The sequence below is a fragment of the Haliotis asinina genome, chromosome 16, assembly GCF_037392515.1.
Source record: "Haliotis asinina isolate JCU_RB_2024 chromosome 16, JCU_Hal_asi_v2, whole genome shotgun sequence".
In the NCBI taxonomy this organism is placed as follows: domain Eukaryota; kingdom Metazoa; phylum Mollusca; class Gastropoda; order Lepetellida; family Haliotidae; genus Haliotis; species Haliotis asinina.
In genome coordinates, this window is record NC_090295.1 from 39,570,710 (window position 1) to 39,596,465 (window position 25,756).

The following is a 25,756-nucleotide window of genomic DNA, read 5'->3' on the forward strand; positions in this document are numbered from 1 at the left end:
TTATCACAGTGGCCAGCTGGTATCATGACTGATAGCATAGGTAATGATTGATTGGTTGGTTGGTTCTTTCGCTTGTTGTTTAGTGCCAGTCATCAATTTTCCAGCTATATGGCATCAGTCTGTAAATACATGAGACCTAACCAAACAATCCAGTGATCAACATCATAAGCGTCAACCTACGAGAGTGGAACACAATGATATGTGTTAACATAGCCAGTGAACCAGACCACCTGATCCCGTTAGTTGCCTCGTATGACAAGCCTGGGTTGCTGGGTCTTGTGAAATGTAACTTGTAAGGTGCTTGCCTAATTCTAGCATCTCAATTGCATTGATTTTAGCGAAAAAATTAATGTTGTGATGTTCATCATTCAGAGCCTGTTGGAATTGAGTACCTCCTGGAGGCGATGAAAAAATTAGAAGGCACATGACAAGAATTGCGCACATGCTATTTTCTTTGGGGGTCCTGAAGGGAAAGGTCACAAGCTTGTAGTATAGGTTTGGCCTTTTGTCAGAAGTTGTTCATTTCTTGATATAGTTAAAAGACTAAGAATATTTGACAATCTGTCAAGTCATGTGTAAAGTGTGAAAACATTTCTGTCTGAATAGTAACATGAGAGGTCAAAAGCTAGTGAGTAGAATTTTGATCCTTTTGTCAGAAGTTCTTCATTTATTAGTATAGTCAAGACTAAGAGAATATAGGAGAATCTGCCAAGTTGTATGTAAAATGTGGAATAATTTCTGTCTGAGTGGAAACATAGGAAAGTTGGTTCTGCTTTCATGTCATCGATTCTTGTTTTGGATAAACCAAAAACGGATTGCTTTGTTGTTAGATCTAGTTATGTGCAACTTTTATGAGATTTGGGCTGGAGTACAAGGGACAGTAAATTGTATACCATAATGGAATTTTGTAACATTGTGAAACCTTTTGTTTGTGACGATGATGGAGCTCAATGCTGTCCAGACAACACAACTCTTGACTGTATGCAAGCTGCTTGAGGCAGTTCCATGTTTGTGAGGGGTAGTTTTGATATGTATGTATTGATCTGTCCTACACTGTCCCTTAAGCGCAATGTGAGACAGGATTTTATTATTTTTGCATATTATGACAGGCATGAGGAACTATCAAAGAGACATGAAGGATGCTCTTCACTGTTGTTGACGCTGTATGTATATTGCCTTCTTCCAGCAGGCTGGCCACTGTGTAGGGATGTCTCAGTATACCTCATTGGCTCTGTCTGGGCCAGAAACAGTGCAATCTGTTCACCTCAAATGCAATGGCAGTGTTTTCAGTAGCTTTGTATGCAGTTTGTACATAAACTTTTTAAGTCTTCTCGACAGAACATGCATGGTTTTTATAGAAAGTTTAAATGATATTACGTCTAGTTTATTTTGACTGAGCAGATTGGATCAGACAGAATTTGACTTGACTTGGACTTTGGGTAAGTGGTTCAAGCGAGAACCAAATCTGTCATGATCATTTTGTATCTACAAGCCCAAACTGAATGTTGACATTATTTTTCTTAATGTATGAACTGTGTATGTAGATCTTGCTAGACCAGAATCAGTTTTACGTGAATCAGCTTTAGACTAGTGGCTAAAATGGCCAACAGGAATAGAAGTAACTGTTATAAGGATACTGGGCAAGAGAATGTTTTGGGTTTTTTTTCTAATTAGCTCATTTGGCAGAATGTATTAAGTCCACATTTTTGTTTCTGGGTTTGTCTGTACCATACATGGGATTACGGGCTTTCACTAAAGTGCATTATGCCATTTGTGGGAAATCAAACCTGAGTCTCCAGCGTGACGATTAAAGATCTTAACCTCTTTTCTATCTCTTGTTTAACCAGAGTCAACATGCACCGCCCTACAGAATATCAGAATTATTAATACATTTTTCTTGATGGAGACTATAGCACGTTATGACATGGTTAGACCAAAATTGCCGGATTATCATTGGTAAATGTTTGCATCAATATTTCAGTTCTGGTTTTGAATGCTGTGCTCTGTAGCCTTGCTTGCCAAAATTAACTTTTCATATGGCATTGATAAATGTCAAGAAGGTTTCGCCATCAGTGTCTGCCTTGATCACCAGCAATCACCACAACCTCAACATACAATCTAAGCCGTTGCAAGTCGGATACAATACGTCACATCGTCTCATGGAATAAAACCAGCATCTTTGATCACAGTAATCTTAATCCACAGGCCACAAAACGCTACTGTCAGGATCAGTTTTCTCCAGGGAAATGAAGAGGCATGTTATTGCAACATGGAAAAAATATGCTTAGTGTAAACTGTTGAAATTTCCTAGTTTGTTTTGGACAATTGATGGCATTGTCGGTCTTGATTGTCACATTATTTTCTTCATCTTGTCGGTGTGTTGTCACCAGACTGTCACATTTGCTGTTTGTGTACATTGATGATGTGAATGTTTGATAGGACTGTGAGACTTCTGATGTGACTGGGAACCCCAACTGTTGTTGTTAAACAACTTTCTCTGCCTTTGTGAGACGGAAATGGTGAGGTGTGGACATTGAGTTGTGCTCTGTAGAGTTTATCACCCCGTCAGAGATCAGATCATTGTTTTAAGTAAATGGAGTCTTATATTCAATAAAGCTTGGAATGTGATAGTCAGGAAAGTATTGGCGAGGGCGATAAGGGAATATGACTATGCCGCAATTTGGGATGATTAACATGGTTAACGCTTTGGCTCATCTTGCCAAAGGCCTGCATTCAATTTCCGTTATGTACACAATGTGCGAAGCCTGTAAAGTTGCAAGGCCTGACCACCAGATCAACTTATCTCCTTGAACAACCACCATCTGGAGAAGGAGAACAGTGAGCATGGCAAGGTCTGAATTGTCACAGAGGCCCAGATAAGTTTGAACCACTTATGGGGTAGTGGGGTAGTGGAAGTGGTCAAAGCGTTCACTCGTCATGATGAAGACCCAGACTTGATTTTCCACATGGGTATAAGTTGCAAGGCCTGACCACCAGATCAACTTATCTCCTTGAACAACCACCATCTGGAGAAGGAGAACAGTGAGCATGGCTAGGTCTGAATTGTCACAGAGGCCCAGATAAGCTGCATACCCAGGAAAAATATACATATAAAATTTCTAAGAACCCATTCAAAAATAATTGTTGGGTACCAAGTACACATTTAATAATGTTAGATACATGAAGAGTTTAAAACATATGCGTACAGAATATATTATAAAAATCGCTTGCGTAATGAAAAAGACATTAATTGCTATCAAGTTGTACTGTCAGTATAGGGTGAGTGATATTTTAGGTACAACTCAATGACATATAGTTCACTGAGTAAAATCACTGAAATACTCACATTTTTTAAAGCAGTGGTTAATTGAAAATGGAATACCCACTCAACATTCATAATACCCATTCCCCCAAAATACAATGGGTACAGTACCCACATGAAACATGACTTATCTGGAGCTCTGCATTTTTTGGTTCACACATAATGTTACATGCTAAGCATTTAGAAGCAGCATCTTTGTTTGCAAATCATGCATTCAGGACTTTTAATCATGGGTGAGTTTTCAGTCAGGTGTCTGGAAATATGTGGATGTATCTTGAATATTATAACATATCAAATGGCAGCTTGAGACAGATTGATGAAGTGATGTCACATACTAACCAGCTGAAGGTGGTTGTGATCTATACTAGTGAGGTGTCTAGACTGCTGGAAAATACAGAACTTGTCCTATGAATTATTGAGTGTATATACTGAATATACTGTACTATGAAAGATAAGCATCATAGTTATTTTTCATGGCATATTTCCTTAGCAGATCATGAGTGAGTGAGTGAGTTTACACCGCACTCAGCAATATCCCAGCTATATGGCGGCGGTCTGTAAATAATCGAATCTGGACCAGACAATCCAGTGATCAACAAAATGAGCATCGATCTGCACAATTGGGAACCGATGATGTGTGTCAACCAAGTCAGTGAGCCTGACCACCCAATCCCGTTATTAGCAGATCATGAGCAAACAGCGTTTAACTAAACTTATTCTCACTTAAAGTTTGTTAAGATTATTTCTTGCCTTAGACGATGGGTTGATACATTGATACTCCTTAGAGTGTCATATCACATCCCAACCACACACAACCCACAGCTGCTAAAGAAAATAACAGTTTACTGTCAAACACAAAGTGTTTACCAAATCGAGTTTTTATTTTTTGGATCTATTTTCCAAACATGTATCTTCTCTTATGTAGATCCCATTTGGATAATATCACCCCCCAGTGTTCTGTGACGCCTCAGTTTGAACCACTTATGGGGTAGTGGGGTAGTGGAAGTGGTCAAAGCGTTCACTCGTCATGATGAAGACCCAGACTTGATTTTCCACATGGATATAATGTGTAAAGTCCATTTCTGTGTCCCCTCCCATGATATTGCTGAAATATTGCTAAAATCGATGTTAAACTATGCTCACTCATTGAACCAAATCGAAATGACTTCATTGGAATTCACTTTCATTAAAATATAGTGCTCGATAGTCTTTCCTTTCATGAAATATATGACGGATTTTGAGAAACACCTTTCAATACTTTCCTCTTATCAACAAACAATGTGCCTTTAAATCTGTACCATCCAACAAAGGATTGCATATGGTCTATTTATGGGGGCATTTCCTATCATGGCGTTATGTGTGTCATAACAGGTGCTTGCTGGTCACCATAAATCTGGGAATCTAGGCAGTCATATTTACTATTCCTTACACAGTCAGAGACTGAGCTTGAAGCTGCAGTCTTTTCAGATGGTTATGCATTAAATTTCCAAGACACAATCATACTTTAGTTTGTCTGGGGATGTTTACCATTTTGAAGGAAAGTTAATCAACATATTGTGTGCCATCCCACCACTAAACAACGGAGATTCAACTTTCACTTGACATAAAAACGTTTTTATTGTTATTAGGATATTTGAAAAAATATGGCTTTTCTATGTTGTTTCCATAGTAACTGTAATCTTATTCACTGGTTGATTTTGATGGAGGTTACTAAAATGTCACTTTGGAGGAAATGGTTGATATTAATTATATGCAAGGGCTGAGGCTTTGGTAAAAAATTTTGAATTATTAACGCATTAAGTTTTACGTAATTTAGCCAAAGTTGCAACATTTGCATGAATATCTGCATGCTCGGTTGAGCCTTATAAAGGGGATGTGTATCCTAAGTGAGTCATATAGGGTGAAGTGATTATTGATCGTACTTGGTCATGTTTGACTGGCTGATTTTGTTAGTGTCTATGTTACTCAACCCTCATATGCCATTAGATGCCTCAGTGTCTGGAGGCACAATATGCAGACAGACAGTCCTGTGGCGGATTCCTGTAATTCTTGCTTCAGTATTGTAATTTGACATGGAGAGTGTCTTATAAATGTCTTGGGCATATTTAGAGGTGATAGGACACTACTAGCATGTGATGTTTTGTAAATAGTGTTTCAAACACATTACTTTATAGTCAGCTATATCATTGTGTTATATTGGGCTGTGGCAGAAAATTCTGGCCAAAAAACTATCTTTGTCTTGAAATATGTTTCCTTGTATCAAAATCACACCTGAAAAGGATAAAAAGGATTTTTGAGATTGGAAGCTGAAATCTAACCTTACCCCTTTGTCTGTGTGTTTGTTTTATTTGGTTAACGTTCAGCAGTATTCCAGTGGAATGATAGCAATCTATAGATAATCAAGTTAGGACCAGACAATCCTGTGATTGATATCTGGCTTATGGTGGTGACATGCAATCAATCAAGCTGGAGGGCATGATCACCTGGTCTTGTTAACTGCAATAACTACCATAGTTCGGAGACCTGTATTCTTGGAATCCTTTTGGTTTTGCCTTGTGAAACCTTACATAACATATGGAAGCTGCATAAAAAAAATTAAATGTTTCTCGGGCACATTTTTTTCAAAAGTGATGAGGATGGTAGGACTTTTTAAAAACTTTTTGATAGAAAAAAAGGTGACCTAGGAGGAACACATTTTTATTTTTTTCTCTCAGTTTGAGAAGTTTAGCACTTAAATGAGTTATAGATTCAGTCACACTTGTTCTTACAGACACTCATTCTTGTAGTGGACAAATTGATAATCAGGATGTGGCCAAGTCAAAATTATTTTTTTCAAATGGCAATAAAACAAATTGTCATGTGCATGATTAAAAGTGACAAGCTGATGCCTGAGAAACAATTCACTCTTTTTATTTAGCCTTATATGGAAACTGAGGAGGAGGGTTAGCCTGGTGGTTAAAGTGTTCGCTCGTCTTGCTAAAGACCCAGGTTTGATTCCCAACATGGGCACAATGTGTGATCTTGCTGAAATATTGCTAAAAGTGGTGTACAATCACACTCACTCACTCTTATATAAATTGCTAGCAATTTTGCAACATTTGTTTGTTTCCATAAACAAAACTACATTATTGCTTGGATTAATACATTATTCATGGACATGTTAACAAAAATACATTATTCCTTGCCCCCAACAGGCTACTGTTTCCTGACTGGTTGTCAGTAGAATTGGAGGGCCTTGCAATATTCTTTTTAATGGTGGTGCTGGTTGTGTATTTTATTCTACTACATCGATTTGGTGATTCTTATGTGAATATTGTTGTATATTTGTTAGAATTGATTTAAGTATGTTTTTCTGTTAATGGAGTTTAAACATAACTTATTGTAATAAATTCCCAATAGTGATGCTTATTGCATCAATCACTGGTTCAAGCTCAGTTACTTCTGTCAGCCTTCCTAAAGCCAGGACATGGCTTAAATGTGGCATATTGCAAAAAATAAGCATAAATTTTCTGCTTTGGTTCACAAGAGTAATTGTAATTGTGTATCCAACTAAGCAGGGAGACCATCAGGTGTTCACGACAGGACTACTTCAGCACATTAAGATGTCATTACTAATTCATCTAAGTTAAGAGTGTAGAGAAAAAATATATGAGGTATGGCGAAGTTTACTGTAGTAAAAGTCACAGGAACAAATCTATTTAACATTTGCTGACCATTAGTGTGAGATATGAATATTAGATCAGGAAAGGGCCAGTGTGCTGCTGATCCTGATTGTTTTTTCAGTATAATTAATGGATAGTTTGTATAAATAACAATTGACCATGTTTATGCTGGCTCTTTTAAACTGTCAAAACTGCAGAGACAGACAACCAAGTGTAGCAGAGTTGCTTCCCTTGAACTGTGTTCATAGCGATGAGCATGTTTATGGGTAGATGATGTATTATGGGACTATCAGTTTTCATGGATGAGAGAGCTATTAAGATAAGATCTGCATATCATATTACTTGACAAATGTTTGTCCATTTTATGTAGGACTCTTGCATTATCAAATTCTAAAGTAGTTATCTAATATTATATAGGTAGATTTTGACTAGAAAATGTCTAGTTTAAAGATGCCCTTGATGAAGTGTGTGTGATATTTATTACCCCTTCCTGTCCAACATTTGTCAGTATTTGGGTTGATACAACTATGAAGTATTTTCTCAGGAGAATTCACTATTGTGAATGCTGATCCCATATTCCCTTTGCAAGCAGTAGATATATGTAAGTATCACCTGCTAGTTTGCCGACTGATTAATCAATGTTGATATTAATGGTGATAGATCTCAGTTTATTGATTGTTATTACCAATGCTAGTTAGTCTGGTGATTACTTTTCTAGGAATATATAGCTGATCAATGGAAATGTGTTGCGGAATCAGGTTAATATGCTTCAGGGCTATTTTAGTGCCCAAGAGAGCCATAAAAAGATTGGCATAATAGATATATTAAGGAAAATATTATTCAAAACCATCCGTTGGTAATAGAAAGGGGAAAGTGGAAGTGAATGACCGACTGAACAAGTGCAAATTCTATTGCTTTGAAGTTTAGCAGACGTGTTTGTGTGAAAGGATCAATCATTAGATATTGCCAAGCAATGAAGGAGGACTTAATGATGATGATGACCATTACAGAGTTTAGTATCAGTAGATTGGTATATTTAAAGAGATTATCTTGGTGTCAACAGGGAAAACTAATTACTTGTTTGTGTTTTAACAAAATTATCAAATTTGGATTGAAAGGTAATGTATTATTAGTCATGTTGTAGTTATGACAAGATCTAGTTTAGATTGACATGTCTGTCTACATCGAGACTTTTATCACTTAGAAGGTGACTGTCTGATGACAACACACATTCAGCATCAATATGGTTTAAACATATTTATTTCATGAAAAAGCAATGACAGAATTTTCATGAACTAGATTGGTCAACAAGCTCAAGAGAACTTACATGAAGACTGCTTCAAAAGACCAATTCAGCATCAATATGTTCATTTTTTATTTTCTTTTTTATATCATATGTTTTGGTAATTTTAATGCAGATGTCATGAAAAATTGGTGAAGAAACTATCAGAAAATTTGGATCAAGTAGGATGTGTGTCATTGCCGAATTATCAGTAATGACGTTGATAATGTTGTGTATATAAAGCAGACAAGAGGTTTGCCATCTCTTGCCCTTTGAACCTTTCATTGAGTTCTGGCTACAAATATCTTGCAGGGAACAAGGGAAATTGAAAGTTAACAATGTTTTCTTTTGTAGCCAGTTCACAGTGGTGTATATATAATCCAGTCTTGTGATGTCATAGTGCCCTCGTCAAGACAACAGAAGGAGAGAGATATAAAATGTGTACATTTCAACAATGCTTCCGAAGAATTTCACATGGTGTTTTATCTTCATGTTTGCTATAAAAGTTTGACACCATCAAACTTGATTTATTATAATGTAGGACCACTCTAAGGTGACACCAATTTTATGTGAAAGTATCAACCATAAACCACCATTTCTGCAGGTTTAAGTGTGAATTCTGCTGTAACTATGTCAATATCGGTTGTCAAGGGAGACAAATATTTGATTTAGTGGGGCTTGTTTTGAGATGCAGGTGAAGAGTGAGATGTCTAGGCAGTTAACCAACACTCATCCACACCTGTCCTGAGTTAAGTTGCTAAGTCAGTCGGGTGCTAGAACAGGCAAACTATCAAACATTATTGAGCTTGAACATAGCATTCCTCACACTGGGCTGTGGAATGAGAGACTGTGGTGTTAGTTGTGTCATCGGTATGGGGGACAAGGTGTCTGAGGTGTCTGAAGGAGACTGTCATCTATGTGGATAGTCCTTGATCTCTAATGAAGAGAATACACAACACATTGCCTGTTGAGGTAAGGGTCAAGATTATTTCATGTACTGACTGTTTTTGTATTAGTTTGTTTAGAAATTGTTTTAAGAAGGATGATGATGATGATGATGATGATGATGATGACGATGACGATGAGTATGATGATTATAAAGATGATGATGACCTGTAGACTTAATGACATCAGATTGGGTAGAAATTCTGTTAAGGATGGTGATGATTACAAAGACGATAACGAGGAGGAGGAAGAGGATAACTTACTGTTGATAGTGATTGAACTTAATCATTTGAAAATATGGGAGTTACTTGTTTTTGCTTTTCTGTTTTTGTAAACAATCTTAGTAAACATGACTGAGGTTTTGCTGATGCAGTGGTAAATATTAGTTTACATTTGAAAGAATTTTTTTTTGACTGAATAATTTCATGAATCAATATATTTTGTGATGTTTCTATTTGCTGAGCATGTTTTGTTGAATTATAGCCAAAATGTCTTTAAACTTTGGGGAGGATTTGTGCAATGAGATTTTATGTCTTATATTGTGGATTTTGATGTTTGAATGTGGTCATATTTCTCCATTTAGACAGACCCTATGGTTTCAGAACTTTATTTAAGTACCATTGTGGCTTTGGCAAAAATGTTTTGCCCAAAATACTATTAAAATAATTATGTGAATGCCTGGACTTGAAACAGGGTAACCTAGCAATTTAATATATCTTTAAATTATAACTTGGAGGCTTTTTGTTGCAAGAGGACAGTCTTCAGTGTGTTTATATGTAGTGGAATCAGTGTTCCATGTCAGTCACTTTCAGTTTAGTGTACCATGACACTGGTACAAGGAGCAGCACCCATGACGATGTATCACCTTCCTAAAACCCTGGAAAAATAGGAGTCACAGAAAGACAGAAGAAATATTAGACTTAGTTTTGCAGAGTCCTGTACACATTGTTCACTACTTCATTTATTTATGATTTGATAATGCAGGTGTCCCAAGAGTCATGGTTGGAATTGTGACCACATTAAACCAAAGATGGTACATGTTGATACCCTGCTGGTGTTTGGCATAGAAGGGATGTTACAGGGACTGAATGGCGCATCCATTATCTCAGTGGGTTGGCATTATGTACGCCCTCATGCATAGAGCATAATACTGATATGAACAGATAGAACTCAGTCACTCTGCTCGATTTCCACGTTTTACCATGTGTTTGGCATATGATGGCTGTTCACTTCCTATCATTTGTGGTTGTATCTATACTAACCATCAAACGTTTAGACTCACTTAAGGCATTTACTATGTGTTATGTATATATATGGTTACAATGAAGATGAAGTACTCTTCTAACCTGGGGGAACCGAATGGAAACCTTATGCAGATGAATCGCACGAAGATCGTGCAAATTGCTCAAAAGCATATGCAAATATGGTGCATGTGAACAGCTGCATTTTGGTGTAAAGTTTTGTTAAGAATTCGCTAAGTTTTACTGAGTTTCTTCATTTATTGAACTCGTTACCATAATCTTTTCAACCTTACAAATTGTTTTACAGTACATCAGTTCATGCGTAAACAGTACCTTTAAAATGGCAACATTTGCAGTGGTGAGTCAAAACATAATTTGATGGGTAGTATAGATGTGAAGTGCCTGTGAGTGTTAGCTGTTTCTGTGTGTGCGTCATGTTTGCAAGTGTTTTCATGATCATCGAATAATTAACTTGAACAGTTGTTTGAAATTTGGAAAATAAGTTTGGGTTTTATATTGGTGATATTGGCAGTGTGTTGCCATTTTATTCATGTCGTCCTGTCTGAACTGTTTACCTTCAAGTTATCCCATACTTCTATTGATTGATTTGCACAGTTACAGAAACGGAATATGTTTCTCAGCCCTCATTCAAATAGTGAGTGAGTTTTATTTTATGCCACATTTAGCAATATTCCAGTGGCAGGGGACACTAAAAAAGGGCTTCACACATTGTACCCATGTGGGGAATTGATCCTGGGACTATCTGTAGGTTTTCCCATTTCTGTCGTGCATTTAATTTATGTGATGAAGGCGGATATGTTTGTCAAGCTTGCTTCGTGATGTCATAAAACAGACAATATGACACTGTTGCTCTGTTGCAGGTACAGATTGTTCACAGGTTTAATTGTTTTTTGTTTTTGATCACCAGATCAGAAACATCAAGGAAAACACGAAACTCACTGCCACCAGAGGCAATCTAACTGTGTAAGAGCTTGTTTAATGCCACACACACACAGTGATTTTCCAGCCAGGAAAAGATCGATGACCGGAAATATTGTTTGTGAAATGATTTCTTGATGATCATCGATATGAAAACCTATGTATTGTGGTGAAAAGTTTTGACCTACTCAACCAGTATGCAAAGTTATATCTTCATTCATAGGATGCTTTAAGTTATGTCCAAGAGAGTTTTTTTCTGGGTAATCCATGCATATACGTGTCACCATTCAGGAGTGATGTGAAATATGTTGATTTCTTTCAGACTTTTGTTTTTACATTTTCTCAAATTTACTTTCCCAATATATATTGATATTTGATATATTTCCAACCATATGGTGAAAAGTGAGCCCAGATGGTCCAATAGTTGATATTGTGAACACCAGTCCATGTCATCTGGGTCTAGGGTATGATTAACAGATCTGCTGTCCGTCCATCGGACAAAATGACAATTTCCATGGTTCACTGATGAATTGATACCAACTTAAGTGTCATATTTCCTTTTTCAAAAGCAAAAGAAAATCAACAGTTACTATGGTCTGACAGTTAGAAGTCTCAAACATCAGACATTGAAATATTGCATTTAACACTTTGTTATTATGCAACGTATTTAATTAAGACCTGGGTTCGATTCCCCGCGTGGGTGCAATGTGTGAAGCCCATTGCTGGTGAAGCCTGCTCTGATATTTTTGAAATATTGCTTAAAGCGGCTTAAAACTAAACTCACTCACTCTTTGAGCAGGTCGTCATTTTCTCAAAGGTTTAAAGGTGTGTTGTGTAGAGACTTCTAAAAACGTTTGGTATCAGCCTCCAGAGTTTTTAAATGTTCTCTAAGTATCGTTTAGTTAGAAAAAAAAATGAATTCCTGCATGTGTTGTCTCGTCAAGAAAAGATAATCACTGGCTCGTTCTTGCAAGACTTTTCAACAGATAGCTCCTAATCATGCATGTAGGAGACATATTGGTTCTAAATCATGGTGGAAGATAAGTTCAGACAAAAAGTCTCTCAAAAAACTGGATGATATATTGAAATATCTACCAATGAGCATGGGAATTTATATGGTGTCTGCAATCTTCTGATCCACTGGCAGTGTGATGCTACTTGATCACTCACATCAGAATATATATAATCTTAAATGAGCCCCATGAAACCACTATATCAAATGACGTTAGATCTTGCCAAAGAATGGTTTGCAGTAAACACTCAAAGTGTGATGGAGTTTTTCAGGAGTAAAAAGTCTCCAAGATGTTTGAGGCAGCAGCTAATAGGTTAACAGCATCACACTCATCAACATTTGACTGGCATTAAGTCGCTAGCTAATTTTTTTGGTCACCAAACATCCTGTTTCACAATGAAACTCCTAGAAAAAGTGACTGTGGCCCGTCTGCGAGTTGGGGCTGATTGTTTGAGAGTAATGCTTTAAAGATAACACAAGCAACATGGCCAACTAGTTTATCCAGGGGAATTGTTTGTTTGGTGACCCTCTGGTCGACGACGCTCTTCTGTGCAACCAACGTTGTGCAAACTCGCCGCATACTCCTTGCTGTAGTTGTAGTATGCATTTTCACTTGTATGCTATCGCTGTGGTTGTTTCTGGATGCTCAGTGTCACGATTTTCCCTCTTTTCAGTACATTGGGTCTTTTTCGGTGAATGGGAGTGATCAGGCATCGAGAGTGGACTACGTTCAGGGGCAGCTCGAGGGAATGAGAGTGAGTATTGATGAATGTATTTTCTGTCAAATGATGTCATTATCCATAATTTTCTTGATGACTAGACAGTTGTCGTGTTCATGAATTCACCATGTCATGTCATGACCCCTCTGCTGACTAGACAGTCTTGGTCAGAAGGAAAATGCAGGTTAACGCTCGTGATATATACACATATTCTTATAGAAACATTGGATGTTGTCTTTTATTTAATTAAACATATTTAATTAAACAGCATAAAATCAAGTGGATGTGCAATGCTGCATTTTTGTCAAAATTTAGTTACAGAAAAAACTTGCGTCCTTTATAGACCTTTTAATATATACACCTGATTTTATTGAAAACCTCAAGTGTGAGTTCGATTAAAGTTGAAAAATAGATCTGAGGAATTATGCCTATTTTCAGTTATTTTAAAAATGGGATGAAAAGCAAGAGCAGTCAAAATCATTAGTCTATGTGACTTAAAAGTTTCAAATGCTTATAGACTTCTTGTCACATGTTTTTTGGTAAGTGAGACATGGTGTCTAAGATTGCTATGTAATAATGGCATTAGCTGCACTGTTATATAAATACTGTGGGTTAACATGACATATTGCCCTGGATTGTTTGTTCATTGTCCTGACAGCATCTTAGCCATGCTCTTTCATCAAAGTTACTAAGGACACTGTGGAAGTCCATTCAGATTCTGCTTGTGAAGATAATGCTGGGACATGATGAGAGGTGTGCACCTATTGTCTGCCAGTAACAAAAGTTTGTGAGATGAAAGTTGTGTCCCTGTTGGTTACCTGAAACAAATGTTTGTGAGATGAAATATATGTCCCTGTTGGTTACCTGTAACAAATATTTGGGAGATGAAAGGAGTTTTCCTATTGGTTCCTATTGGTCTGTAACAGATGGTTGTGAGATGAAAGGAGTTTCCCTGTTTGTTGCCTGTAACAAATGTTTGTGAGATATAAGGTGTTTTCATATTGGCTACATGTAACAAATGTATGTGAAATGAAAGGTCTGTTCAGATTGGCTACCTTAACAAATGTTTCTGAGATGAAAGTGAAAGGAGGTTCCCTGTTTGTTGCCTTGTAACAAATGTTTGTGAGGTGAAAGGAGGTTCCCTATTGGTTGCCTGTAACAAATGTTTGTGAGGTGGAAGGAGGTTCCCTATTGGTTGCCTGTAACAAATGTATGAGAAGTGACAGGTTTGATCCTATTGGTTACCTGTAAGAAATGTTTGTGAGATGAAGGTTAGGTCCTTATTAGGTACCTGAAACAAGCATTTCTGAGCTGAAGATGTGGCCCTATTGCCTACCTGCAACAAATGTTTCTGAGGTGAAAGGTGTGCCCTGCCTGTTACAGATGTTTTGTCAGGTTACCTGTTAATCAGTCATACAGGATCCGTGCAGAGGTAATCAGTACTGTGGGCAGAGATCAAACACCATGAGTAATAATGTGTTCATGATTTGTGTTATATGGAAAAGCAGTGTAGCTGTAGCTGATTTCCGCATAATGGTTGAAATATATAAAAATGCAAACTTACATTATGACCAACTATATGCTATAATTTGATCAAGGCTGTTTTATGTAGAAGTTTGCAAATAAAATAAAATAATGTTTTCAGAAATATGAGTAGGAATTACAGGGAATTACACATCCATTCATATTTATTTTAAATCAGACAGTAATTCTGCTGTCACATTTCATTTACTGTCATATTTAAAAATTTTAGAATTTAAATGATTACAACTTCCCACTAGCTTGAGTATCAACAGGGAGGAATATGGCTGACTTTGACTTTGTTGTTACCACTATTACATTAAGTCATATAAATGTCAAGCCTTGACATTGGTGAACACCATGGCAATAGAGAAATGAACTCCAGAAATTGCCCAAAATAAGTATTAAGACAGTGATGTTTATTTGATTATGCAGCCAAAGCAGACCAATGACATAAATCAGTGAGAAGGAAAACATCAAAACACATCAAGAGTTAAATAGGGAATACATATCGGGTGTAATATTTTTCTGCTTTCCAGAAAAGATAACAGTTTGGACTAGAGTGGATTTGATACCAATTTAGACATTTTAAAAAGCCAGTTTGTCAAAAATCCATCAATGGTCACTATTCAGGTAATAAAATGCAGAGGTTATTTATAACTTTTATTCAACAAAGCACTCTCAACCATGTTTATGATTATGATTTTTATGAAATTAATGGTAAAAGGCCAAATCTGTTTTATGAAAAAAATCCACTCAATACAATCATTTCAATTTCAGTTCCAAATTGTACATCCATTCATTTATCCCAGTTACCTGTTATTGCCATACTGATATTGGCTTTCACACACTAATATTGTCATATTTGTTTCAGCATGCGACCAAGAGCAAGCGAGTCCTTCTAGTCATTTCTCTGTCTGGAGTGAAAGTTTGCAGCTGTGATGGGGAGGTAACTAGCTACTTCCTATCTCTCAGAACTACCCTGTGTTACAATCTAGTTACTTCCTGTCTCTTAGAACAACGTTGTGTTACGATCTGGCTACTTCCCATTTCTCAAAACAACCCTGTGGTAGGAGCTAGCTACTTGCTGTTTCTCAGAACAACCATGTGTTAGGAGCTAGCTACTTGCTGTTTCTCAGAACAACCCTGTGGTAGGAGTTACCTACTTCCCATCTTTCAGAACAACCCTGTGTTTGGAAGTAGCTACTTAAAGTCTCTCAGGTCAACCCTATGTTACGATCTCTACTTCCTGTCTCTTAGAACAACCTTCTGTTAGGATCTAGCTACTTCCTGTGTCTCAACAACCCTGTGCCAGGAACTAGCAACTTCCTGACTCGCAGAACAACTCTGTGTCAGGAGCTAGCTACTTCGTGTCTCTCAAAACAACCCTGTGCCAGGAACTAGCTACTTCTTGTTTCTCAGAACAACTCTGTGTTAGATACTAGTTACTTCCTGTCTCTCAGAACAACCCTATGTTACAATCTCTATTTCCTGTCTCTCAGAACTACCCTGTGTTACAATCTCTATTTCCTGTTTCTCAGAATAACCCGATGTTATGATCTCTACTTCTGTCCCTCAGAACAACCCTATATTGCGATCTCTACGTCCCGTCTCTCAGAACAACCCTGTGTTGGGAACTAGCTACTTTTAGTTTCTCAGAACAACCCTGTGTTACAATTTAGCTACTTCCTGCCTTTCTGAACAGCCCTGTGTTAGGACGCAGCCACTTCCTCTGTTTGGAGCAAGCTACTTGTCTCTCAGAACAACCTAGTATTAGGAACTAGCTACTTCCTGTCTCTTAGAAGGGGAGCAAAGTTTGACAAGAACATGTGAGCATTAATAGTTGATGGACATGTATACTGTAGTGATTGGAACAGCATGTCCTCTATTCTCCATACTTGTTACTATGGACCAATGTACTGTATTCTTTTATTAGAGAACGTATCAAGGAAATGAGAATCAAATGGTTCACATTTGCTTAGTCACTGATTTGTCTGGTTCAGACTTGTGTCAGTGGTGCTTTGATTAAGCTTCAATATTGCAGTCTTTGAATTTAGCCACTGGTTTCTGTCTGGTTGTCTAAACTTGTCAAGTACATGAAACTAGTAAGAGACTAAACATAACATCAAAATCGACAGAAAATCCTGTATATTGTCATATTCAACCTGCAAGACTGACAATATTTTGTTTACAGGGTGATATCACTGAATGCAGAATTAATCCTTTCCTCACATTTACTTTTTCACAACAAATCAGGTATCATTGTCTTTTTTTCTTTAATTAGTCATTTGTCCATCTGTCTAAAGAGTCAGCTTTGATGGTAGTATAGAGGGTTTGTTTGTGCCAGTACACTAACAACTGACAGACTCACAGAGACTGAAAGAGCCTATGGCATGCAAAGACCGACTGTAAACACTTGTTATCTGATCAGTTTGAAAGACTTGTGTTAAGACAGGCACAGACATTTTACTTTATGGGGGAGGTTTTAGATTATTAATTCATCAGTATTATGCAGTTAAGTAAGACATAAATTCTCTTCATTTGTCACAATTTCACCCAGAGGCTAGTAACCGTTAGATGCTGCCTCACATGCTGATGAAACAGCTCATTGTATCAGTAGCTTGAGACTTGATTTCTATTTTTGTTTGTCATTTACAGATTTTTGTCTCCAGAATTTAGGTCCTAAGGTTAAAAATATTAAAAAGTTAGAAAATGATATTATTTTACTATGTCTTCAGAATGTTCATTAAATAGGCACAAATATTCATATAAGACATCAAACCTAGGGTACTATTCAATTCATACATCAAGATGTAATTGGAAGTAACATGGTAGAGCTTTAAACAGAAGTTTCTTGTGGAAAATGTTTAAAATTGTGCTACCCCTTAAACTTAGGGATCAGGCTTGGATCTGTTGAAGGTTGTGTACCCTTTTGAAAAAGACTGATTGTTTCAAAAGATAAAAGGGTTCAGTAGGTATAAATTGTGAGTAAGTCGAGGTGACAGGTCCGTGTGACTTTGTTCACTGGAGTGTGATGCAAGCATTTCATTCACAAGTTTGTGAGAGGAAATTTTTGGAGCATGAAAGTGCAGCATGCCCAGGTAGACGGCCCCATGTCTAGACCAGTCCAGGGTAAGTCTATGGATTTCTGTGAAGAGGATTAAAGGGAGAAGGGCTACTGCGCAAGGTAGGATTGCTTGTCTTGAAAGGTCAAATGTGAAATACAGTGAAGGATAGTTTTAAACATATTAGAAGTGGTTTGAGAGGTTTACCTTGTTTTTGTATACAAGGAACTTATATGGTGACAATAGTAGTTGCATTGTCCTCTCATTATTTTTGCAAACTGTAGAATATATGGTAAACAAATTTAATCTTTTGTCCATAACATGAACAGATACTAGGGGCTAAAAGCAATACCCTGGCAAACCTGTCACTAAATTTGTACAAATTAAATATAGTGGAAGCTGTCAAAACCGGCATCTGTCCAATCTTGCAAGTTGTCAACACTGGCGTAAAATCTCAGTCCCATTCATGACTTGTACTTTTATCATCAGCTCTACAATCTGGCACCTTGGCTAAACCGGATTATTTTGTCAGTCCCTATGAGTGCCGGTTTAGACAGCTTCAACTGTGTATACTGCATTTACGAAAAAAACATAGTAACTTGTATTATAACAATTAAACACAATAAATATCTAATTTATATATTTACTTAAAATTTGCACAGGAAAAAAACCCAGTGTCTTTTGACAACATTGTGAAGTGTATTTTTTGACTCCATTTAGAAAAATGAGCACGGACGTATCAAAATTGATTAGCGCATCCAGTCCAGGAATAGTCCAAATAAGTCTTATAAAAACTTGTGTTGAATAACAAGAAATTATCATTCTTTCTGCTACCAGCCAATTTAATTGCTGTAACAATGTGATGATCATGATACACAATACAATATAGTACCTGAATTACAACAATATCACAACATAGTATTAGCAATGATAGAAAATGTCTGGGACTACCTTTGTTAGTCCAGGACCCTTGAAAATATACCAGCACACAAGCCCAAGGGATCCTTAAATACAGTAGTCAATCTAAATCCCCACATATGTCTAGTTTTAACCATAAATTGCTTTAATTTTGGATTGGCAACTCAGCTTTGACTGACCAGTGAGTGAAAAAGTCCATACCAGTTGTATTGTTCATTGACAACATACCAATCTTGGTGACCAGTGATATTGACTGTAAACAAGGCTTAAATTCATTAATGTTTAATGGCAGTAGCTCATTTGACATTAGAGGTGAAGGAACTGTATTTCTTGAGTAGGTCATTTGTCAAACCTGCCAGTACCATACTGTTATCAGTGAAAAGCATCAGACAAAAGCTTAGTTACAATGGCAGCCATGGATCTGATTTATGTGAAATCTGCAGTCGAACAAGCAGTTAAAATTTGACATTTCCAATTTAAATTGCGACAACATAACACAGTGACTAACCGTAGGCAGAGGTTCAACATGTCTTCAATCATTGAAGAAGTATCTTTTTTTAAAGCAAAAATTAGTTCTGAATTCTATGACAATAGTGTTGTTGAGATTATTGGTCATGACAGTCTTTGTTGTGATAACATTATCATTTACAACATAGATCAAGTTAAAGGAATATTTTCCAGTGTTAGGATCCTTGTAGGCTTTCTAATTGAGAATAGCCTCCTGTGAAGTGTGACTTTGTGTAGTAGTCTGAAGGCACCGCAATTCCCTGTCAGGGTTACCTCCCTTGTACTTGCATGGAACTTCTGATTATTGGTTTAATCATATACACAGCATTTTTTTAGATCGTTTTTTAGGGTAGCCTACAAGTTAAACTTAAAGCATTTATTCATCATGCTAAAGAATAGGATGATTCTGAGCATGGGTACGTATACATTGTGTGCCCTTTCCAGTGTCCCCCACCATAATATTGCTGGAATATTGCTAAAAGCAGCATAAAACTAAACAAACTCATTCATTTTTTTGTCTGTCAGCACCAGACATCGAATTCTGGTTTCACAAAATAGGTGAACAGCTTTGACCTGCATCTTTGTATTCTTACTCCCACATCAGCTGAACTGCCTTGACAAAAGCGAAATACTTTTCAAGCAAGTAGTAATGAACACATTCAGTGACCCTCCTAGTCTCACATAACATTTCCCTGAGGGAAAATCTCCTCCTAGCTTTGCATGCCTGTTGGTCTTGTCATGTTGGATAGAACAGAAAAATTCTGAACAGTTTCTTGTAGACCATCCTTATTTAACAGTTAGTTATGTAGATGGTTTTCAGTGCTTCAGGCTTCAACTGAATTAGACATCCACAGTGCAAGGTACAGGTACAAACACCTGTGTTTCTGCCAATCCTTTCTTGTTGCCTATTTCATTTTTCTTCAAGTCAACTCAACCTTAAAATATTCTTATTTTCTTATAGACGATACTATTTGAATCAATTTAACACACTTCTTTAAGCCACAATATGGATTATCTGTTGATTCTGTATAAATAGTTTATTCCACTTGCAGCTTTCTAAATTAATTTCACACTGTGTAAATGTTCCTTGTTATATAGATTATTCTCTATGTCCCACGCCTGGCCATTTCCTGTATTTCTATCTTGGATGTTGTGCATTCCTCCAGTACGGAGATCAACACCAGTTTGCCCTGGGCTGTGTTGCATGGGCAGAACAGACAATATCCCAGCAGCCAGCCTTGTTGCGTTACATTGCTCACTCAAGCGTTATGTCTTTGATCAGGGAGCACATGTCGTGTGTCTCTTCTTTGTGAATCACTCAAGTGTCTGTGATAATCACACACTGATTTCATTTAATGTTTTCATCATATCAGTGCTGTGTGTTAGGTTCATGTGAGTAGGTGCAAGTTCTTTGTACCATTGTTGAGAAGTTGTGAAGTGGCTGTGAAGAGGCTGTTTCATCTGTGAGTGACTCTTTCTTGAATGTTATGTGCCACATTAATGTTAGTAAGGATTTGTATGTGTGATTGAATATGTCTGATATACTTGTTTGCACCTCTGTTTTCTTACTTCTGTGAGATTGTGCTCTGAAAGGTGCCCTATTGTCAAAGGCGTCACTTTCTTTGGGCTAACTTTTATCCTTTGCCCTTGCCAGAAGCCTGTGACAGCTGGTTCTAATCCTGATTCACCCTGGTTATTTCTAAGGCTTCTCTGCACCGTACCAAGGTGGACAATGTCTGGAGCCTTCATCACTTTGGTTTCACCTACCACAATAAGCTGACATACAGTGATATGAATTGAAATACTATTACTATTTGTTAGAACATCCACCAAACTCACTTACTCACTTACTCACTCTCACTGTACCAACATGAAGTGGAAATGTAAAGTTTTTAGCCATCCTTTCTTATCTGTGTGACATTATTATGTGATACCTGATTGGCGTACCCATTCAACTGTCTGTTTTCTGTTTCTATAACTGGGACTCATGCTTGTCGTAAGAGGTGACTAACAGGATTGGGTGGACAGGCTCGCTGACTTGGTTGACACAAGTCATCAGTTCTCCATATGGTGTAATATTTCTTGTTATAATCTGTGATACAAACCAGTCTAAGGGCAGACAGGTGTCATGTGATGATTTGGGATATTTAGATTCTTTTTTATTTCTTATTCATAATGTCAAAATGGACTTCCACTGGTGCAGAAATCCAGGACCTTTACTTATGTCGTGATGAAATTTACAATACATATCAAGTGTCTTTGATGATTTGGGTGATCCAAGGCTATGAAACTTCAATATTTTTCTCTTCCATAAACGGAAGGTACATGATGGCAGTAAGCTTTGCCTATTAGTAGTCAAGCTCCATTTGTGAATTGCAAGGCAGGAGATACGGCATATCATGATGACTGCAGCATGCGGACAGGCAGGTAACCTACTAGCCTGTCATACAGACCCTGAAACAAATATATCAAAAGGAGCATGCAAGTCTAGAGTATGTTACACAACTAGATTTCCACCATTTAGCAAAATTCTAGGTTCCTTTTCATCATATTTTATGTTTATTGTTAAGGAACTGTTTGTTTTCTGTAAAATGTGTTCATTCAGAGCCTAGATGTTAGTCTGTTGGCTTGACATCTCGGTAATGTCCATGCAAGGTGACAAGGAAGATGTGATGTCTAGAGTATCCATTTTTTCATGAACCCCGAAGTACGCCTTGCTAAAGGTAACATTAATGTCAGGATTGACTGAGTTGACATACAGAGAAGCCCCTCAAAGGAAAGGCTATAGGACCCTGAAAGGTTTAAGGCCTTAATGAATATAAAAGTTGTTAGCTTTATATCACTGCGCAAAGTAGGTCAAGCGAGACAAGACAAAAGCATAATGTCATTCCGATCAAACTCTATCTTAGGGGAAGATCTTCAAGATTATGAGGAGATTTTCTGTGGGAAGTGTATGAACAGGATAAACACTCAAAACGATCTCCCACAATAATGGAGACATCATAGTCCCCATAGGATCGATCAACAACCATATAAGGTGTTATCTAGATAGGGCTTGTCACTCAGTAGATGCTATCACTGCCCCAGGAGATGAAATTATGTACAGGTGAATAATTTTTTCTAGAATGGCTCATTAATCCATAAAAATTGCTGGATTTGTGTGTCACTCAGCTGTCCATGGCTATGTGTAGCTGTGAAATTTTGGAAGGGTGTAGAAATGAGAAAATGTAAATTTCATTCCGGTTCTTGGTCGTTTGGCAAGTAGGTCAGCAGGTGGTTTAGGAGCGGAACAGAGGTGTTGATGTTTTAGAGTTACAGATTGAGCAAGCAGGGACTACTGAATGGTTATATCGTGTTGGAAATTAAGGAAGGGTTGTTATCATTGTCCTAATATGAAAGGATAAAGATTTAGCGTTTGCTGGAGTGAAATACTGTAGAATTCCTCATAAACTGACCGACTGACTGAGTTTGGTTTTTTGCAGCTTGTAACAACATTCCAGCAACATCATGGCAGGGAACACCAAAAATGAACTTCACACATTGTACCCATTTGGAAAATCGAACCTGGATCTTTGGCACCATGAGCGATTGCTTTAACCACTAGGCTAATCCACCTTCCCAAGTCCTCAAACAACTCAGAACCCAATGAATTTGAAAGATTGGTCAGAAGGTAGGGCAGTATAGTGGTTAAGCATTGTCTAGTCACAAAGGTCCAGGTTCGATTCTCCACATTTGTGCTATGAGTGAAACTCATTTCTGGGGTACCTCAATGTAATGTTGCTAGAATATTGCTAAAAGCAGCATAAAACCTTACTTAAAGATTGGGTCTGACCATGGTGGTTATGGCTTGGGTTTATGTTAAATGGCCTATCAGGGACCTGTGCTGTACAGTCTTAGTCCCCATGTAGGATTACCATTGGATGGTTGCATTCTCATTGCCAGGTTGCAGTCATGTTTGTACAGAGATTCACCACTGCCACTAGGCTGTGATCCAATGACCATTAAATCTTGTTATTGCAGACTTTAAAAAAATGCCCCAAAGTCCATGCATGTCATGGATATTAACAAAGAAATGGTGCTCACTTCTGTAAATCTATTTCAGTATGTAATAATTGTCTTGATTATTCCCTGTAGTAAATCTAAATTTGATCATATTGACAGTCAGATTGCTCAAGCAGCAGAAGGATTGCTGGGAAACCCAGTCAGGTTGTGTGATTTGTGGTAGCAGTTAAATAGGTCATAGAGACCACAGGATTCTTGAAGTCTTCAGTGAGAATTGGTGACTTTGTTTTTTGTGTGATATTTTTTCCCAATTGTGTGGTATGTTTTTCATGATATCAATCACTAGCCCAGACTCTGAAAGGCTTTAATGCTTGTCATCAACACAATTACAGGTCTTAACCATATGTGTATTTATGGGAACAACTATGCTTACTTTGGTGATCAGACTCAGTGACTGATGTGTACCACTGAGGAGGAGGTTATGGAAAACCACTGGCTTGTCAGGTCCAGACAGTAAGTGTATTTGTAGCAGGGCATGGAGTCATCCCATAGAAGACATCCTTACCTTGTCAGCTTGCTGGTGTTTTCAGTCATGTGATCATTTGCTTCAGATCAGAAGGTCTGTCGTTCAAATCCGATCATGTGACTGAGAAAACTTATGGCCACTGCATATTCATATGGGCAACCAGCTCACTCTTCTACTGTCTAATACTGTTTGTTTTGTTGCAGAGTGTGTATATGGCACATGCGTTAAAACGGATATCATACGCAACTTGTGACCCAGACTACTGCCAGTTTTCTTTCCTTGCTCGAGAACCTAAAGGACAGATCAACATCCAATACTGCCATGCATTCTGCACCAACAACTCCGAAGAGGTCAGTGCTTTCCTTCAGATATATTTCAGATTTTGTATTCATTTTTTTCGCAGCAGGTTATTTCCACCGATCCTCTAAAACCTAATGTCCCCATAAATCAGTTCCACCTTCAACATAAGATCTCAAATCAAGATGGATTCTGAATACTGTTAGGCACCCTGATGTGATGGGAGTCAGACATGTCAGGTTGTAAACTTCTGAGTTAAAGGGGCAGATATGAAGGGGTGAACCTCTTTGTTCATCACCTTGTAGTCATTTTCCTGGATTATCGGTGAGTCATAAACTGTGATCACTGTAACTTTTTACTGGATGTGAAGTCACCTTCATTCCTGACTCTGGACAAAATTTCTCATACTCATGGAGTAATATACATGGATGACTGATTTTGCTTTTCAAATTTGGCTCAGTCACTTTGGGCTTTCATGCAGCATAAAAGATGGTCTTTTGAATGTTAAAGGCTTTGAATGCTCTTTGAAATGCTCCTTGAAAGTTGTCAATAAAAAAAATAAAAACTTCAGTTGTAATCATCTTGAAACATGACAAAGGGTGATTGTGGACTAGTAGAGTTTGAAGCGTTTGCTTCAGACTGAGATCTGTCCGTGATCACTTAATTCTGTACATTTACATTCAGCATACGGACCAGCATCAAAGGTTCAGAAGTTCCTCTAAGACATAAACCCACAGCTTTCCATCTGTATTTTCCCCACATGACCTCATTGTCCACGATGTTGCTAATTGATTCCCTGTCTGTACCAAGAAGCTGGTCAGATCAGCAAATACTTAGTAATCCACTAACCAAAACAAGCAATACGGTGTGAGTCGGTATGTGAAAACAAGCTCACGTGAAGACACAAGATACCTGTGCCTATACTGCTGTGATATATACCATCAAACAACTCAGTGTAGTTGATACTGATCTCCTAACAACAGTCTTTGTATCCTGGTTATTAGAGCTGAATATGTATCATCAAACCATACTCAGAGTGGATGGAATAGACCCCTAGAACAGTAGCTGTGTCCTGGATATTAAAAGTTAAAGCTGGGATGTATCTTGGATATTAAGAGTTGAAGCTGGGATAGAGCTAGCATGTGCATGAGTTATCCTTTTAGACTGACACTCAGAGCAAGGTAAGATTCTATGAATGACATACATGCTTAAATATCATTTTTTAGAAATTAGTTCAGATGTTTTAAGCTGGTCTCACTTGAAAAAGACATAACTGTTGTCCATTTTCGCTTTTTCTGTCAATAGTATCCTGTTAAATTTGTAGCAGAGTTGAAGCATTGATCTGAATGATAATGCTTAAATGTTGCAATGAATGAGGACTACTTCAATTTGTACAATTAGGAGTCATTGATAGGTGACAAATGTGTCATTTGAAGGATGGAAAGTCTGTATGATTTTGAAAGTATTGTTTTGATTTCTGAGTCTCATGGTGTTTTACCAATGGCCATGGTTGATTTTGTTCATAGCAGGATATAAACTAAAGAAGAGTCTTTTGCCATCAAGTGATAGCCATTGGCTTTTTTGTATATTTTGTAATGCTGATAGGGGATAGAATTATGGTACTGACGTCAAGATAAATGATGGGATATTTATCTGCTGCTAGATTTTTTAAGCTCTCTTAGTGCTAAGATAGTCGTAAGTGCCATACATTAACATTAACTTACGACCATCTTAGCGCTAAGAGAGCTACGGAAATCTTGGCCCAGAACTGTTTCAAGTTGTATTTATCTGAACTTAC

At 37.5% G+C, this 25,756-nt stretch overlaps 1 protein-coding gene across 2 annotated transcripts in view; it reads left to right on the forward strand.

The window, feature by feature from the left end:
* Nucleotides 1–25,756, forward strand: part of LOC137267861 (tensin homolog) — a 163,445-nt gene that overhangs the window by 27,990 nt on the left and 109,699 nt on the right. For both annotated transcript variants that reach the window (XM_067802297.1, XM_067802298.1), the window contains exons 2-4: nucleotides 13,078–13,158; nucleotides 15,518–15,592; nucleotides 23,865–24,011. In XM_067802297.1, the coding sequence (XP_067658398.1) occupies nucleotides 13,078–13,158; nucleotides 15,518–15,592; nucleotides 23,865–24,011 (303 nt within the window). The remainder of the gene's footprint in view (nucleotides 1–13,077; nucleotides 13,159–15,517; nucleotides 15,593–23,864; nucleotides 24,012–25,756) is intronic.